This window comes from Beta vulgaris, chromosome 4, assembly GCF_026745355.1.
Source record: "Beta vulgaris subsp. vulgaris cultivar EL10 chromosome 4, EL10.2, whole genome shotgun sequence".
Classification (NCBI taxonomy): Eukaryota; Viridiplantae; Streptophyta; class Magnoliopsida; order Caryophyllales; family Amaranthaceae; genus Beta; species Beta vulgaris.
In genome coordinates, this window is record NC_079205.1 from 799698 (window position 1) to 815624 (window position 15927).

General features: G+C 33.8%; 1 protein-coding gene across 3 annotated transcripts; it reads right to left on the bottom strand.

Moving 5' to 3' along the window:
• Positions 1-2698: 2698 nt before the first annotated feature.
• On the bottom strand, positions 2699-12974 carry LOC104891867 (NAD-dependent protein deacetylase SRT1). 3 transcript variants are annotated; one of them, XM_048642462.2, is made up of 14 exons: positions 12478-12974; positions 10852-10881; positions 10665-10757; positions 9487-9606; positions 8751-8851; positions 8151-8259; positions 7769-7848; positions 7229-7307; positions 6865-6918; positions 6671-6767; positions 5928-6010; positions 5326-5393; positions 4823-4928; positions 2699-3376 (listed from the first exon to the last, which is right to left on the bottom strand). In XM_048642462.2, the coding sequence occupies exons 1-14, from the start codon at positions 12574-12576 to the stop codon at positions 3005-3007; spliced, it is 1491 nt and encodes a 496-aa protein (XP_048498419.1). In that variant the 5' UTR covers positions 12577-12974; the 3' UTR covers positions 2699-3004. The 3 variants fall into 3 exon arrangements, with proteins under 3 accessions (XP_048498419.1, XP_010675947.2, XP_010675944.2); XM_010677645.4 differs by having other exon boundaries at positions 10665-10732; positions 12478-12514; XM_010677642.4 differs by lacking the exon at positions 12478-12974 and adding an exon at positions 11343-12450.
• Positions 12975-15927: the final 2953 nt, after the last annotated feature.

Below are 15927 nucleotides of genomic sequence, written 5' to 3' on the forward strand. Positions count from 1 at the left end.
ACTAACTTTCATTAAAAAAAAATCCAGAAAAGACTACAAACCAATTAAAGGTACTTTGAATTATTTTATAGTACATTGTTTATTCTAAAAATAAAATATTTTTACTTGTTTTTGTTTTTTAAAATTTTTATTCTACTTGTTATACATCACGTTATGTATGTCATTTTGTAATACAAAAAATAAGTTGTAAAATAAACTTCATTAAGAAAATAAAGCAAAGAAAACAACAAAAAAAGCATACAAACAACAAAAGAAAATTTGGAAATGAACCATATAATAATCAACTGATTTTGTTTACCAGTTGGTTTTGATACTTTGGAGATGTTCATCATGGTGAGATAATTGTTGTTGTTGTTGTTGTTGTTGTTGTTGTTGTTGTTGTTTGAGTTTCCACCCTGCATCTCTTTCAGTTTTCTCTTCTCTAAGAAATGCTCTTTAGTAGACTTTTTTTTTTTTTTGGATGTGTGTATGTGTGTATGTGTGTTAGTATTTATAGAATTATTACATTATTTGGCACCTAGTGCTAAAGGGCCGTTTTATAAAGGGGAGGGGGATTAATCTTGTGATTCATGGCCATGTATACATACATGACCCTAGAAAATTGTGGATGATTTTAGTCTAAAGCATAGGAAATGAGGTTATTATTCTAAGATTATTGCAATAATAAGGACATTTTAAAACCTTTTGGATCGAATTTATATATCCTAGGTAACACAGACGTAAATGAGACAATATAACACGTTTATTTTACCAAAGTCATAGTTGTATGCTTATATTTTTCAGTATATATATAATTCATTTTTAATCATGTAAGTTTCAATAAGTATATTAAAATATTATGATCGCAAAAAATAATGTATATTTTTAGTCCACAAAATTACTAAAAGTTTCATTATGAGGAATAATGCAAGGGCTCTTTTGACTTTTGAGTTCGAAGTTTTTTTTAGGACTAGCATATAATAGTTGATGCAAAATGACATATTCTTAAAAACTAATGCCATTTAGTCTTATAATTATTTTTCTCCTTTTTAGTCATTTATATGAATTTTATTTGTTTATTAATATCAGCGTACATATAAATTACCAATAAAATATAATTAAAAATATTATATATTTACGTATATGCTAACAAATTTCTCATGATTGGAAGTTGGATTATATTCCAATGTTATGATTTATTTCCGTTTGTATAGTAATATGTAACTGAATAATACTGGTAAATTAGTATTAAAAACATATTTTATGTCAATTTCAGTGAGGATTCATTTGTTGTCATATAGGTATAGAATACATAATGTGGTTCGGGTTTTCTAAAACATACATGTTTTTATGCATTAATATCACGATACTTAATGTATATTAGCTCGTTTTGAATTAAACATGACTAGAATGATTCAAATTAGGTCATAACGAACATATTACAATAATTGTCTTTTCTAAATATAACCAAAGAAAACAAAAATAAAGTGTGTATATTAGACAAAAAATATTCAAATCAAACCACACCTATCAAACCTTCAAGTTTAATTAACATACAAATGCGATCATCTTATTTCAAGTGAAAAAAACTGACATGATTTAAAGTAAGTGTTAAAATTCATTCATGCTGATTTTACTATCAAAAATTTAGAAAGATATAATTTGCACCATAAAATCCAAGTTGAAGATAGTTGAACTTGTATTTATATTTTCTATAACAAAAGATGATTACATACTTCTTGCTAATGATCACATGTGAACAGTTTGCATGCATGCATGGTTTAAAAAATTAGCTGCGTACGTCCTTTGACTGTACTACACTGCCCTCTACATATGATCTGAAACTCATCGACGGCCATATATCGGACAATGATGCATGATCGATGAAGTTGTTTTTTTTTTTTTGGATCTCCTTTCGGGAACCCGTGGTAAGATGAATATCATCTGGGCTGCCCTCGCACAGGACCACTCATGAAATAGCTCAACAATGCGTTATAACTTGTTCCAGATTTTATAATTACTTATGTTCCGTAAGTGTAAAAAAAAAAAACTCTTACACAAAAAAAAGAAAAAAAAAAACTCTAATGACTTCTTGTCATTTATTATATTGAGAGTAAAATTGTTAATATCAATAATTGATAAACTGATAGTAGTAAATTGATGTATAATGAATCATGAATACTAGTAATATCGATGAGATTCAATATCAATTCTTAAATATCACATTTTAAGATTTTATCAATTACTCAGATGACATTCACATGCTTGATCTGATAGCCCTAATGACATCAATGTCTGTGTTGAACGTTCATATTTTAAGCAAACAAAAACTCGTCTTAAAGCCTCGAGTTTAAAAACATTAGTAATTTTCAACCTAAAAACAACTATGATGGCTAAGATGGAGAGTTGTATTGCCACATGATACAATTGTTGTGTTACCACTTGATAATACAACCGTTGTGTCACCACTTGATAATACAACCGATGTGTTGCCACTTGATATATATAAAAACCGTTGTATTTAAAGACGATCTTGGTGATTCTAATTCATGTAGAAATCAGTGAAATACCAGGCTGAAGATATCTTACCAAGACTTCAGCTCAAACTAATTCACAATGATGCAGATGGGTTTTAAAACCAAATCTGAAATATTACACTTGAGATTTTATTAGGCAAGATAAACAATAGTAATGCTAACTACCAACATACATATAAAAGTCACACTAAAAAAGATAACCTCAAATTGTTCAAAAAATACCTGTACAACAGTTAGAATATACATCCACATCCAAGGTAGCAGAATCAGATCACCTTTGCTCTCTAAATTTTGGTGAGACTGGGAGTTACACTAACAAAATTCACTCAGTCTCCTGTATGTACCACTAATGTGTAATATCCACCATAATAACTTATCATCACCATCACCATCACCACCACCACAGCCGCTAAATCAATCTACTTTTTTTTACGCGCCATAGGTAAAAAGAAGTGTCTTATGTACAAAATATCCAAGAACACTGAAATTTACAATCTACTATTAGGTTGATGAAGTTTCAATTGCTTGCTAGAAGTTTCTTTGCTGTGAGTGTGCCTACTTTTCCTTTTAAGAAATCTCAGTGGCTTGTTATCGGTATCTGAGCTGTAACTCTTCATGCTTTCGCTCTTAATTTTCACATCTCCGTTGCACGCAACTGCTTCGGTTAATGCTTTGACAGAAGTTTTACTGTACGTAGTAATGTTGGTCACAATGGCATACACTGTACTGTCGTATTTTGGGGATAAATTCGCCCTTCTCTCTATTATCTCATACTGTCCACACTGAGAATCCTGCACTGCTGCTTCTCTTAGTTTCTGAAGTATTGCTTCCTTGTCATATTGGGGACATTTTCTTGAAATCTGCATACAATCCCATTTGTCAGCCTCAGAAGAGTTCGAAAAAAAAAAATGACGAGAAAAAGAGTTCATAATACAAAACCAAAGCAAGGCTATACACCTATTAAAAAAGGATCACATAATAAGGAATGAATATCCATATATCTTTGTTCTGTGGAGAATGGTCAAGTATATAGCCTTTTTTTGTAAAGAAAATTAACAGTACCACGATGTGAATACTCACCAGACCCAGTAGCCGAATAAACTGAGTTGCCGATTACTATGTTGGTGGGTGTTATATATACCTTCGGTTAATATTCTGAAGGAAATGGGATACTGAGCAAGAAGCGACCATAGGATTCACCAAGAATGGCTTAAATGGAGAGGGGAAATTGGGAGGTTTTGTACGACAGTCGTGTACCTCTAAGGTTATAAGGAAAATTTTATAGGAAAGATCATATTAGGAAGACGGAGGTCGCATACATGCACATGTTGAGATGGATGTGGGAGCACATCAAGGACAAGGATATATTCAAATGAGGATTGGGGTCCCAGAAATTGAGGGTAAGACAAGAAAGAATCAATTTCAATGGTATAGACATGTGAGACGTTGTCTAGAGGACGCACAAATCAGGAAGTGGTTGGGGATCCAAGTATACAATAGATTTTGGAAGAAGTCAGGGGAAGCCGAAGATGTCTTAGATGGGGGGCATCAGAAATGATATGAAGAATTCAGGTTTGTAAGAGCATATAGCATTAGGCAAAAGAGATTGGAGCTAGAGGACCCATGTAGACAGGCCATCAGAGATTAAAGCTAGACTCATGCAGGCGATTCCATTATAATGGGATTAAGCCATTGAAATTGTTGTAATTGATTTACAATGAATACTCAAGAAATTGCTGGTATTCAAATTCTAAACTTCTACAACACTCTCTTCGGGTGAAATCAGTTTTTCGTGAAAATACTTCACATACAAAAACATCAAGTTGGTCCCAAATTTTCTGCCAAGAAAATTATATAATTGGTGAGAAGTTGATACACTTGTATGGAGTTGGGGACAAGACCCTTTGTGAAGAAGGGAGGTATATGAAACTTGGGTCTGAAGTGATATGAGGTGAAGAGTGAGGGGAAATCGGCAGTTCCGCCCCCCAAAATAGAAGGTTTTCCCGAATTCCGGCAAAGTGATAATTATATTATACCTGATTTTCTTACTTGGTGTGGGTGTAGGTCCTACAAAAAGTGAAGTTACCAACCCCACAAGACTCATGGTACAAAAATAGAGCTAATTAAAATTTAGCCAAATACTGTTTTAACTCTTCTCAAAATGATTTGCTTATGTGAACAGCAAACATGGTCGAGCACACAAGAATACAAACCAACTGAAGACATGAGTTCAGCAAGATCAAATAAAGTGTTGTTATCAGGTTTGAAGCAAAAATGAAACCCAAAAATGAAAATCCAAGACTTACTTTAAAATTGACGGGGATTTGAATATGTGCATAGCGACATCTGCAGGCATCAATGAAGTTGATTTTCAGTACCACTTCAAATGGTTCCACGATCCTCACAGACCTCCTGTAGAAGAAGAACAGCAAAATAAAACAAAAAAGAAAGAGTTCAATAACGATCAACAGATCACGTTCCTTGCATATGCATGCAGAAAGGCCTCCTAGTGAAATAGTGAATGGTTTACATTTAACGACACCAACTTTTATCACAAGGGTTAAAATTATCATAAATACTAGACGGTAAGGCTACGACTAAAAAGGAAAAAGAAATCATTACTCACACCAACATCGATAATTGAAAGTTAACTCCCATGTATGAGATACAAAAACAAACTTATTGCAGCAGAGACATCATTCAAATTCATTATTTATAGGGGTTATACAAGATGATATGTAAATAATGAAGAGTGTCAGTCTAACAAACAGTACGAAAGTCCTAATTTCATTAAAAAATACAAGCATACCTCTTCAGCACAAATGGCTGCTTGTCCAGCACAGCACCTTTCAGATCTTGCCTGTCTGCAAAAGAAACCTAAGATGCAAAAGCCGAAATTATTAGCCACCAGTAAAATTAGAGAGCCTGATGTTGAGCTAACAATATCATATAGGCAACATGTAACAGAAGACAGCAGATCCGATCCTTCCTTTGCTTTGAACTAAATGTGCCACATAATGCTCCCTTGAGTATAAGCCAAATTGTGCACTTCTTCCTGATTGCACAACTTTCCTAATCTATCTTTAGTGCAGACTTTACAATTTAACATCAAACCTTTGCCCAAGACTACAAGTAAATCCTTCATACAAGCAAAAATGAAGAGATGAGACTTATATCCACGATAAGAAGTACTGAACAGAACCAAGCATTGGCAATAACTTATATATTGGTGGGGCTGATCTTCTTGTCCTTTGCAACAATAATCTGAGCAAAAGCTAAGCAATAGTGATCTACAGGGGGGTGGGGGAACTTCCACATCTTGAACAGCTCAACAGTTCACAGGAGTCAGTTGTCAAAACAACTAGAGTAGGATTTCAGCAGCATGATAGGAGTATTCGATAATAAATTTACCTCAACACTTTTAACAAAAGGCAAAGGAGCTTTGTATCCGTGCACACTTTCAATCTTGAGATTCCAGTTCATGTATCTTTTATCTACAAAAGAGATAAAACATTACAAAGGTAGGATCAGGACTTACTCAAGAGTCTAGCAACACATTTGATCAATATAGCAAAGCAGATATTACACAACGAAGATCATCACACCAGACACTTATTCCACATGATTCCAAAAAAAAATCAAAGGAATTTGCAAGTAGTCAAACCCCAGTAATTATGCTAAGGACTATTTATAAACATCAATATCAAACAAAGAAGCAAGGAAAAGGCATGTTGTTCAGCAAGTAAAACAATTGATACTTCCCTTGAAGCTGTAAGCTACATCTTTACATAGATATAACTTTTAGAAACACATCAGTACTTTCACTGATGAAGAACACACAAAACAAAACGGAATAAACTGATTACTGAAGCACAAAGTTGCTCCAAAGGGATTTATTTTGGAACTTGGCAGCTAATCTAACTTTCAAAATGAGAAAATACCCAATGAAATCTTTTAACAAATTATGTTTCATCTCACGACTTTTCAAATTTTTTCATGGATGGTAATATGAATAACTGTTTTGTCTTTATCTCGTCTCAAACAATCAGCAGCAATAGAAGAATGAAATAAGAATTAATCCAAAGAATAACAATTAGTTCTATAAAATATCCAAGATTGTCTTCTCTGAAGGAAAAAAAGAACTTAAAAGATACCTGAGCTCACAGCTTGAGTGAGACAGATCTGGAAAAGGTCTATCCTAACGAATGGAGGAATTCGTAGAATAAGACTTTCCATGACACCACCAATCACCTGAATTTTATATAGATAAATTATTTCAGGTAATACTTTGGCGGGAACAGAAGCTACTGGGAACCAAACCCAGAAGCAACTTGAACAAAGCACATACCTTGTCTACAAGCCCACGGATTACGAGACTTGCTTTCTTGTCCTTCGGAGTTTTCTGCAATATAAAAGAAGTTATATGTTACTTAACGCATTTAGCTACAGAGAGTTCACACGTTGAAGATAGTGGATAGTGAGTAGTGACTGAACTTTAGTGTTCAAGTTTCAAACAGTAAATGCCTTACCATCCCTAACCAGCAAGACCTTGGAAGACTTTTCTTTCCAATATGACAAACATTAGAAGTTCAATTACTATTAAGGAGAAAGGAATGATCAATTCGTTCACCCATTTTTTTTCAATTTTTCCTTTCCAGGAGCAACTGGGACTCTGATCAATATAAGCACAGAAAGTAATAATTATCATGTACCTGAAGATTCACTATAACAATCTTTCCCCCTCCACGAAGACATTTAAGAGGTAGGTTGCAAGCAGGAGTAATCTGCAAACTGCATCAAGAAGTAACAATGATGGTCAAACCACAGCGTCACAGAACGGACTAAAAGACTAGAACTCAATTACCACAGAAAGTGTATCGATGCTGGTAAGATAATTTCAACATTTACCTCTTAACAGATTATGTAACTATAATTCTTTGGTATAAAGGCCATTCAAACACCAAACACACTGCATAAGTTCAATTGACTTCATGATATGCAAGAGGAAGATAGAGAGGGTAAAGTGACAGGGAGGAAAAAGCACTAAACTTAGTCAATGCAACTCCGTTTCTCAGACAAGATTATTAAGAAGCCCACTAATGGAGTTTAGCTTGTATTTCAGATATCTTTTGTTTCCGACACTACTTGAGTACCCAATTTGTGGCCTTCCATTCAAGAATGACATTTTCTAAATAATCAACAGATCCAGCTGAGGAGAAAGATCACAAATTGACAAGAAAACTTATAATTACCTTGTCCCTAAACACAACACGAGATCAGCCATCCTGCAGTGCTTTTCAGCTGCATCCATCTCCTTTTGGGGTAATGCGTCCTGAAAGGTAGAGTGATTGGTGAATACCTCTTCTTTGTCCTTATAAGGACTATATCGATAAATATTAGATTCCAGCCATCAGAACCATCCACTCATGCTTATGGCTATCTTCCAAACTCTTTTGGTCAGTGTGTCCATGCTATGAATGATAACTCTCACAACCTCTTGAATTGTTACAATTGCAGCTAACCATCATGATAGTAAAGATACAATCAATAAATATTCAAGTCAAAATTTAAGTCTGAGTTTTGCAGCTGAAACCTACGAAAGAAAATAAGATATCAGGACGCAAGAGAGCATACCTCCCAGTCAAGAACAGTATCTCTTAATCTTGCACCACAACCTGCATCAGAACAACGCCGGGGAGTTTCCTTCAATCCAATTGTTTCAACCTCAAAATCTCGTACATATCTTCCAATTTACATTCATTTAAAAGGATTAGAAAAGGTGAGTTTGTATCAATATAAAAGTCAACCTATAAGGAAAGAGAAAAAAAGGCCATATAGCACTTCTCAACTGCGCGGAGTAAGTGACATCCACAAACATGGTGGAAAAATAAAGAATTATAAACTACTTACTCCATTTCAAAATACTTGACACGGTTTGACTTTTCCACTATCCACACACTCTTCTTTGACCATCTTTTATGATTTCTATGTAACAAAAGTTATAGTCATGTGAGATCTTGTTGGACTCGTCTCGGCATATACTTTCAAAGTATCCCCTATTAATAATTTTTACTCATAGGGAATTGAAGTTATTACTAGTTTAAAAAAAAAACATTGCCAAGCGTGTTGAGAGAAGTGTCTCAAGTTTTTTTTTTTTAAAAAGGGTGTGTCAAGTATTTTGAAATAAAGGAAGTATATAGAAAAGAGAACCTCCAAAAATATATCAAGACTTACTCAACTCCACAGGATGGGCAAATTTCCATAAAGGAGTCCCCATGCAACTCTGCAAGTTTATCCCGTGGTATACCGGACCGAAGATGGAGACCATCAACATTCTAGCATTTCAAATGAGATCACTTAGCTTAATCATTGAATGTTGATACAATTAACTTTTTCACTTCTGCAATAATATTCAAGCATGTGACAAAAAATAAAGGAAAGACAAGTCATATTGACCAAGAGGACATCCAATGCATTTGCCAACCCAAGTATATTACACAATTACTAAAACAGCCCTGATAATACAGAAGATGATTATGCAATTGTTAGGTAGCCGAATAAAGTGGCAGAATAGGAGAAACAGATCAATACTACCCTATTGGCCTATTTAGGCTGAATTTTGGTCGTCTAGGATTGAGTCAAGCCCAAAAGGGAAAAGAGTCATTGTTTTATGTTATGATCATCCCTCAAATCATCAAACAAGTTCTTTATACCCCCTCCGGCCCTCCGTAAAGCCTGTCTTTGGGCAACATAAACACTGGTTGCTATAACATGTGAACCAAATACCACAATAACTGAGTTAGCAAACAGACAGTCCTTCCACGCAACCTAAGATTGTAACCTAAGTACCACACACTAGCAGCGTGGCAACTAGTGAGGTGCTTGTTCTAGGAAGTAGCTCAAATAGACATTCTCACAATTTCTAATGTAGCAAGTCTTCCATATGTAAAAGCTCCAAAAGAAAACAAACCTGACTAATAACGAACTTGAGGATACTAGCCTTTTCTAGCTCAACCAAAGCCATGTGGGTTATACTAGGCATTGCTCGATTGAAAGGCAAAGCTGCTTTAGGTAAGGCCTTGCCTTCACGCTGCCACCAAAATAACCATAAGAAACATCACTAATCAATCACATGCATGAAAGATGAAAGTTGAATATATCCGAAATTATAGAAAGCCTGAACCGACAAAATTATTTATATTCAGCATAAAGTTGGGAAGGCCTCATGAAATGAATCAAAAAGGCGTTTCCAAGTTATATACATTTTAAGTGATCATGTCAAATTTTCCAACTACAAGTCTTTAACAGATAGGCATAATGGCAGCCAGAATTTACAGACTCAGTAAAACCTAGAAAGTGATTCCAGTTATACAACAGGTCCCCTTTACGATAGTCACATGATCACATCTATGTTTATATCATAAAGATCTGCACAATTTTTTTCGATAGAGAACAACGAAGTCGGAGCATGATATAAATTTGAAAGTTCAATATCATCATAAACAAATGAGAGAAGAAAGATAAATATGTAATCCTCTTGGTGCTATAAGGACTTATAGACATGCGAACCCTAAAGTCTTAGGATTTGTTCTCCTAAGCTTATTAGAAATAATTTCAGATAATCTCGAACAAGTTAAGATAAGTTCCAATAAGGCTTAACAAGTTCAATTCACAGCAACAATAAGTCCAGAGAAGTCAAATTAAGATAAATAGACCATAACCTAAAGCTTTAGACCGCCTGGGGTTTCAGTATGCATATGAAAATAAAGAATACAATGCTTTTGTAGCGAAGTATCAACAAAGGGAAGAAGAGAGTGAGAGACAGAGCTAGTCTACAATCTAATTTGACATTTACTCAACGGACCATGGGACTGAACTCGTAAAGAGTGTTCCCATATAAGTTTTTCAGAAGTCATGTCATTTGACATGTAAGGCAGCTGATAAATATGTAAAAAAAGTCTGATTTTAAAAAATAGTCATAAGACCCATACTACCTTACTTCTTAGAAACCACAAACTTAAAAAGTCTGATATTGATCCATTAGGCTAAATTCTCCTTGAAGTAATCACTCACTTCAAAACTTGCTTTTTCTTGAGGTTCATGACACTGACATCAACATACATAAATGACACAAATGTAGAATATTACCTGAAGTGTCCAGATGCCCTTGGGACCTCGAAAATCAGGGATACCGCAAGAAGTAGATATACCAGCACCTGTAAATACAACCATATGCTTACTCTGCAAGAACACATATGAGGCTTAGGGAAAACAAGAAAAAGATGAACACAAATATCAGGGATCAATGATATATTTAAATCTTTGAAGCTCCAACCTTTTGAATCATATTTGCAAGTTGTTCTACCTGTCAGACCAATGAGCAAGATTATCGAAGTCAGTGTCCACAAGAGAGACATACTTGCCAGAAATTATTTTGGAAGCAACAAGAAATGACCATTCACGTCAAGCTAACATAAATCACATGGATACAATAAGAATGTGCATTAGTGGAAGGATAGAACGAAGTAACTATTATCATATGTGAATGGCCAGATAGCCAGCTTAACATTGTAGAAGATGCATAAAAAGGGAAAAGGAGTAGAGAGTGTGTATGGCAGGGAAATATCTAATGTAAATCATGTCTTGAGAAAGCCAGTTAAGCATGAGAAATTGTCCTACATGTCCTCGACGTCAATAAGTATCACATGGCAAGCTTCTAGAGTAAGTTGTAATCAGGATTAAAGATTACAATTTAAAACCTCAGCACTGTCCCGCTCACACACCTTTCTATTCAAAAGATGGAGAATATGGGAAAAGAAAATTTACAGTTTGAACAACGCAGTATATCAACTGGCCTCTGCAAGCATTATAAATAGATTGAACAATGAACATAGGTTGGTGTTGCGTATATGAATGGATCCAAAGAGTCCTCTACCAAAAATGTGGTTCAAAATGATTGAGGTCTCATTGTGAAAAATGAAAATTGAATCCTTAAGGTAAGGATTTCATCCCCTTTCAATCTGTCAAGTGTTTGACATTAGTACTTCAGAATGAAGAGTCAACGTATAAAGTGACATTACTCTAACTAATACTCGCACTGACAGATTAAGAACAAAGCACTAATCACAAATTCATACAGATCCTAACATTAATCTATTTTACTTCAGGAAAATCAGGCATGAAACTTGCTTTTATGAAAAGTACAAGAATTTCTCATAAGTTCTTCAACCGTGTCAAAAACTCGAACCTTTATCAATCAAGGACAGCAGTAGCCACCTTTATTATTGCAATAACAATACCAGCAAGGAGAATAAAATGACAAAACACGTTTTTCCGTAAACTCACTTACATGCTATAAAATTAGTCCGCAATTCCACCTACATTAAAGGATCAGCTAGTTGCAAGAACAAAATCACACTTACATATCAGGTAGGATTCAAATGCATATCACAAAAATGGACATAGAAACAAAAATTTGCAAGAGCTCACACAATCAAATCCTAATCATGCTTGCACTATTCCACAACTCCTTGGTTAAACTCCTTGGACTAAGCAACATTATATCTGATACTATAATGTTCACAAACATGGAAGTTAACCATCTACATTCACTCCTTTGGATCAAAAAGACGAAACGAATGCGACGAATTTCCTGCATATAATGGGTTCTCATCCAAAACAATTCAAATACTGCAAGTGTCTGCAACAACCTCAACAAATGAGCAAAGAGTAGTAAGACCCAAGTGAGCAAATCATAAAATATTATAACAAGTCATTGAACCCACATAATTTCTACACAATCTCAGCCCAAAAACCTAATTGCATTACATGGGCATTGAATATTTAGATCAAAGTTTTAAACTTTACTATTAAATAAGTAACAGATGCAAAAAAAAAGAAAAGATCAAACAAATGAAAATGACATGAAACATAGAACCCTAAAAGTTATAAAAACCCTTACTTTTTCTTGCAGAATGCCAGGTGATTCAAAGAATTCAACCATCCCAACTTTACCCACATCTTCAATGTATGAAAGTTTTTCTGCGTAGCCCAATGACATGCTGGTTTTTGTCCTTGTAAAACCCTCTTTTTTTCACCTATTTTTTCTGTCTAATTCTCTTTCTCTCTCTTCAGTCTTTTCTTGTTAAGGGTGAAAGAGAAACTATTTGATCAAACAATTTCAATAGAAAGAAGAAAGAGTTTCTTCAAGTACTATTCTTTTGTTGTTCAGCAATTTCTGTTGAAGGAAAACTCAAGAGCCAAAATAAGCAAAAGTTCCCTGCAGAGAGAACATTTTTTTCAACTTAGGTTCAAAATTACGTAGGGGTCCCTGATTTTATTCTCTTTTTGTTTTGATTTCTTTCTATTTTTTCTGCTTCCATCTTTCAATAGTGAAAAAAACTAATTCTGATCTCGGACAATGCATATCAATGGATGTTGTTTCGATTATGAAACGGGTAAGCTTTTTATGTTGGAAGTCGCGATCGTGAAAGTTTTGTACATTATTGATTTCTTAGTCTCTCTAGTCGAGTGCGCGCTGGTCGGTCTTTCGACTGGATTCTTGAAAAGTCTTGCGTGACCGTCATGAAAACCCTGCAAGCAGCAAACGTGAACTACCTGGAGTGCCGAGAAAACCCCCTGCGACGCTTTATGAAGGATTTAGAGAGAAGAGAGAGAGAGAGAGTGAACAACGATGTTCATAATGTGTTCATGTGTCTTTATTGTTATATGCTTATGGTCGCAAGATTAAAACTCGTAAATTGTAATGAACATTTCTATTTATAGCAGATATTGTAGTTGATTTGTCTATTGAATGACAGAGCAATATGTGGCAGATTGACTCACTTGAAAATTTAAATATATCTTTTTTTTTTACTGATGTATAGAAACTCGATTCTAAATTGTTGATAAGTTTAAGATGGTTAAAATGATTTTTTTTACTACGAATCAAGTAAATTCATTAGAATCAATTCAATGCTTATAACTTGAATTTACGGATTCAAAAAAAAATCAATTTAAATTGAAATAATAGCTAAATTCGGATATGAATTAATAAATCTAGTTTTGATGAATGAGAATCATTTTAATTGATACTACTACTTCAGTAAGAGTTAGATAAGAGAACATGGCTTTTGTGTGTTATGCCAACAAATTGAATCATCTCAGCTACTAATTAATTTTGATGGAGAGAAATTGCAAGATTATGGTATATTTTAAGTTAAAACATTATTCTTTTGGTTTTTTCTTTCTCAATTAGGATTTTGATACTATTTATATTTCGAAAGACTTTTCTCAAATTTTCTCAATTTATAACAAAAAATACAGTCATGTGGGTATTGTTTGATTCGTCGCAATTAGTACTTTATTAATATTCAATCATTATAATTTTTTACAAATTTATAATGAAAGATGTTTAAGTTAAAAAATTCACAATTCGATACGAACACGTGATAGTGAGAGTGATAAAAAAACAAAGGAAGTGTTTATTATGTGGAGGGGAACTAAGGGGGCAGCAAAAGTAGCAATGGGTGACGAAATGCAGGCGAATCAGATCGAGATGATCATAGTAAAAACAGTCTAGTGGAATTTGGAAAGACCAAGAATAGAATTATTGCTCATAAACTGGCGAAATTTTGGTATGAAAATGGGGGAAGAGAAGAAGCTGCATTTTTGTGGCGCCAAAATATGTTGTACATGATTATATCCAAGAACTAGTGAATCCAATGATGTGATTATCTTCGTTAAAATTGCAAACAGTGCATATAATAGGTGCAAAGGTAGCTATTTTCTCGTGACAAACATGACATTTGTGAATGCTTATACATGTACACAAAGGAAATGAGGCGGGATTTGTGGAGTAAGTTAACATCATAGAGACTATTAAGCATAGTAAACTCAATAAATCAAATGAGTATAAAATGGCTTAATAATGAGGATTTTCGACTTGTTTACTCACGACATGGTATATATGAGTTGAGTTAGTATTGTTGTTTCTAACACATACATGACACATTAAAAACCATTTTACACAATTTCTAAACAAATTACAATAGTACCAAAAATATCGTGAAAAATTGTATCACTTTACTAACACATTCATTATATAATTAGTCCTAGAATTTTTATCAAGATAATAACCCAATTCTACCCAAACAAATAGTCAAATATTTAAGTACTTGGAGTTGGACCAAACAAATACTTCCTCAGTTCTGTTTTAAATTGGGTGAAATTCCAATTTATCGCCATTATTTAAAGAAAAACACAGTCATGTGAGATCTTGTTAGATCAGTTTCGATGCATACTATTAAATTAAAACTTTTTTATATTTTTTACGTGTGCACAATTAAAAATATTAATGATTAAAAAAGTACGTTGAGTTGCGTGAAAAAGCAAATGTTTTATTTAAAATAGAACGAAAGAAGTAGTATAAGATTATCACATTAGATAATCAGATTTAGATAGTGTGAACAATAATATATTTACGTGCAAAGAAAACGTGGTTTGCTTGATCTTTTATTTTCTATCTGGAACCTTGGACTTATAGGATACTCCATGTCTTTGATCATCATTTTGGCAGCCATACCTTTTGGAATATTGTGCGCAACATGTCTCCAACTTCGATTCTAAGTTAGTATTTGTTCCCATTATCACTCACCTATCTAATTGGTGAATGCTGCCTTTAGGCTTTACGATCTTACGATCGTAATATCGTACAATCTGATCCTACTAACTGACGCAGTCGAAATTAATGGAGAAAAGCAAGTGCTAACTCGAATCAAGAACACATGTAAAACTCCGGAATCCATCAGAAAAGAGTATAAACTCTGTGATATTATTAAAAGTCAAAAACTGCCTCCAAACATTGACCTAATAATGTTTAGGAAATAACGAAATTCGGAAATAATTAAAATGCCTATTTCGGGCCTTAAACGAACTCGTTGGGCCGTTTGCTTCCGAAAAGGTATCACAATAAGCAATCGGACTCCGTCGGCCCAATTAGCGCAAATCATTTTAGGCTTTTCATCGCGCTTCTTTATCGAACTTATCTACCAACCGTCCTACGTCACTAACTTATACGATCTAAAATAAGATCCTAATCTTGAGAATGTGCAACAAAGTATCATGTACTTTTAGGCAAGATACAATTTTTAAAAATATCATAAATTATTGTAATTCAAAAGTTAAGATCCTTGTGAATTAAATAATATAAATCAACCCAACTCTAAAATAAAACCAAAAAAAAAAGTCAACAATTTGCACGAAAATTTAAAATCAAATAGAGTTGATTAAGAGTTTCATCAATGCAAAAATAATGCTTGTACAAGTTAAAATACTTGTAACACAAATTATTAGAATAGACGGTCTAATTTTAACATAAAATTAGACAAACCTAATATTGAATTTTTCTAAC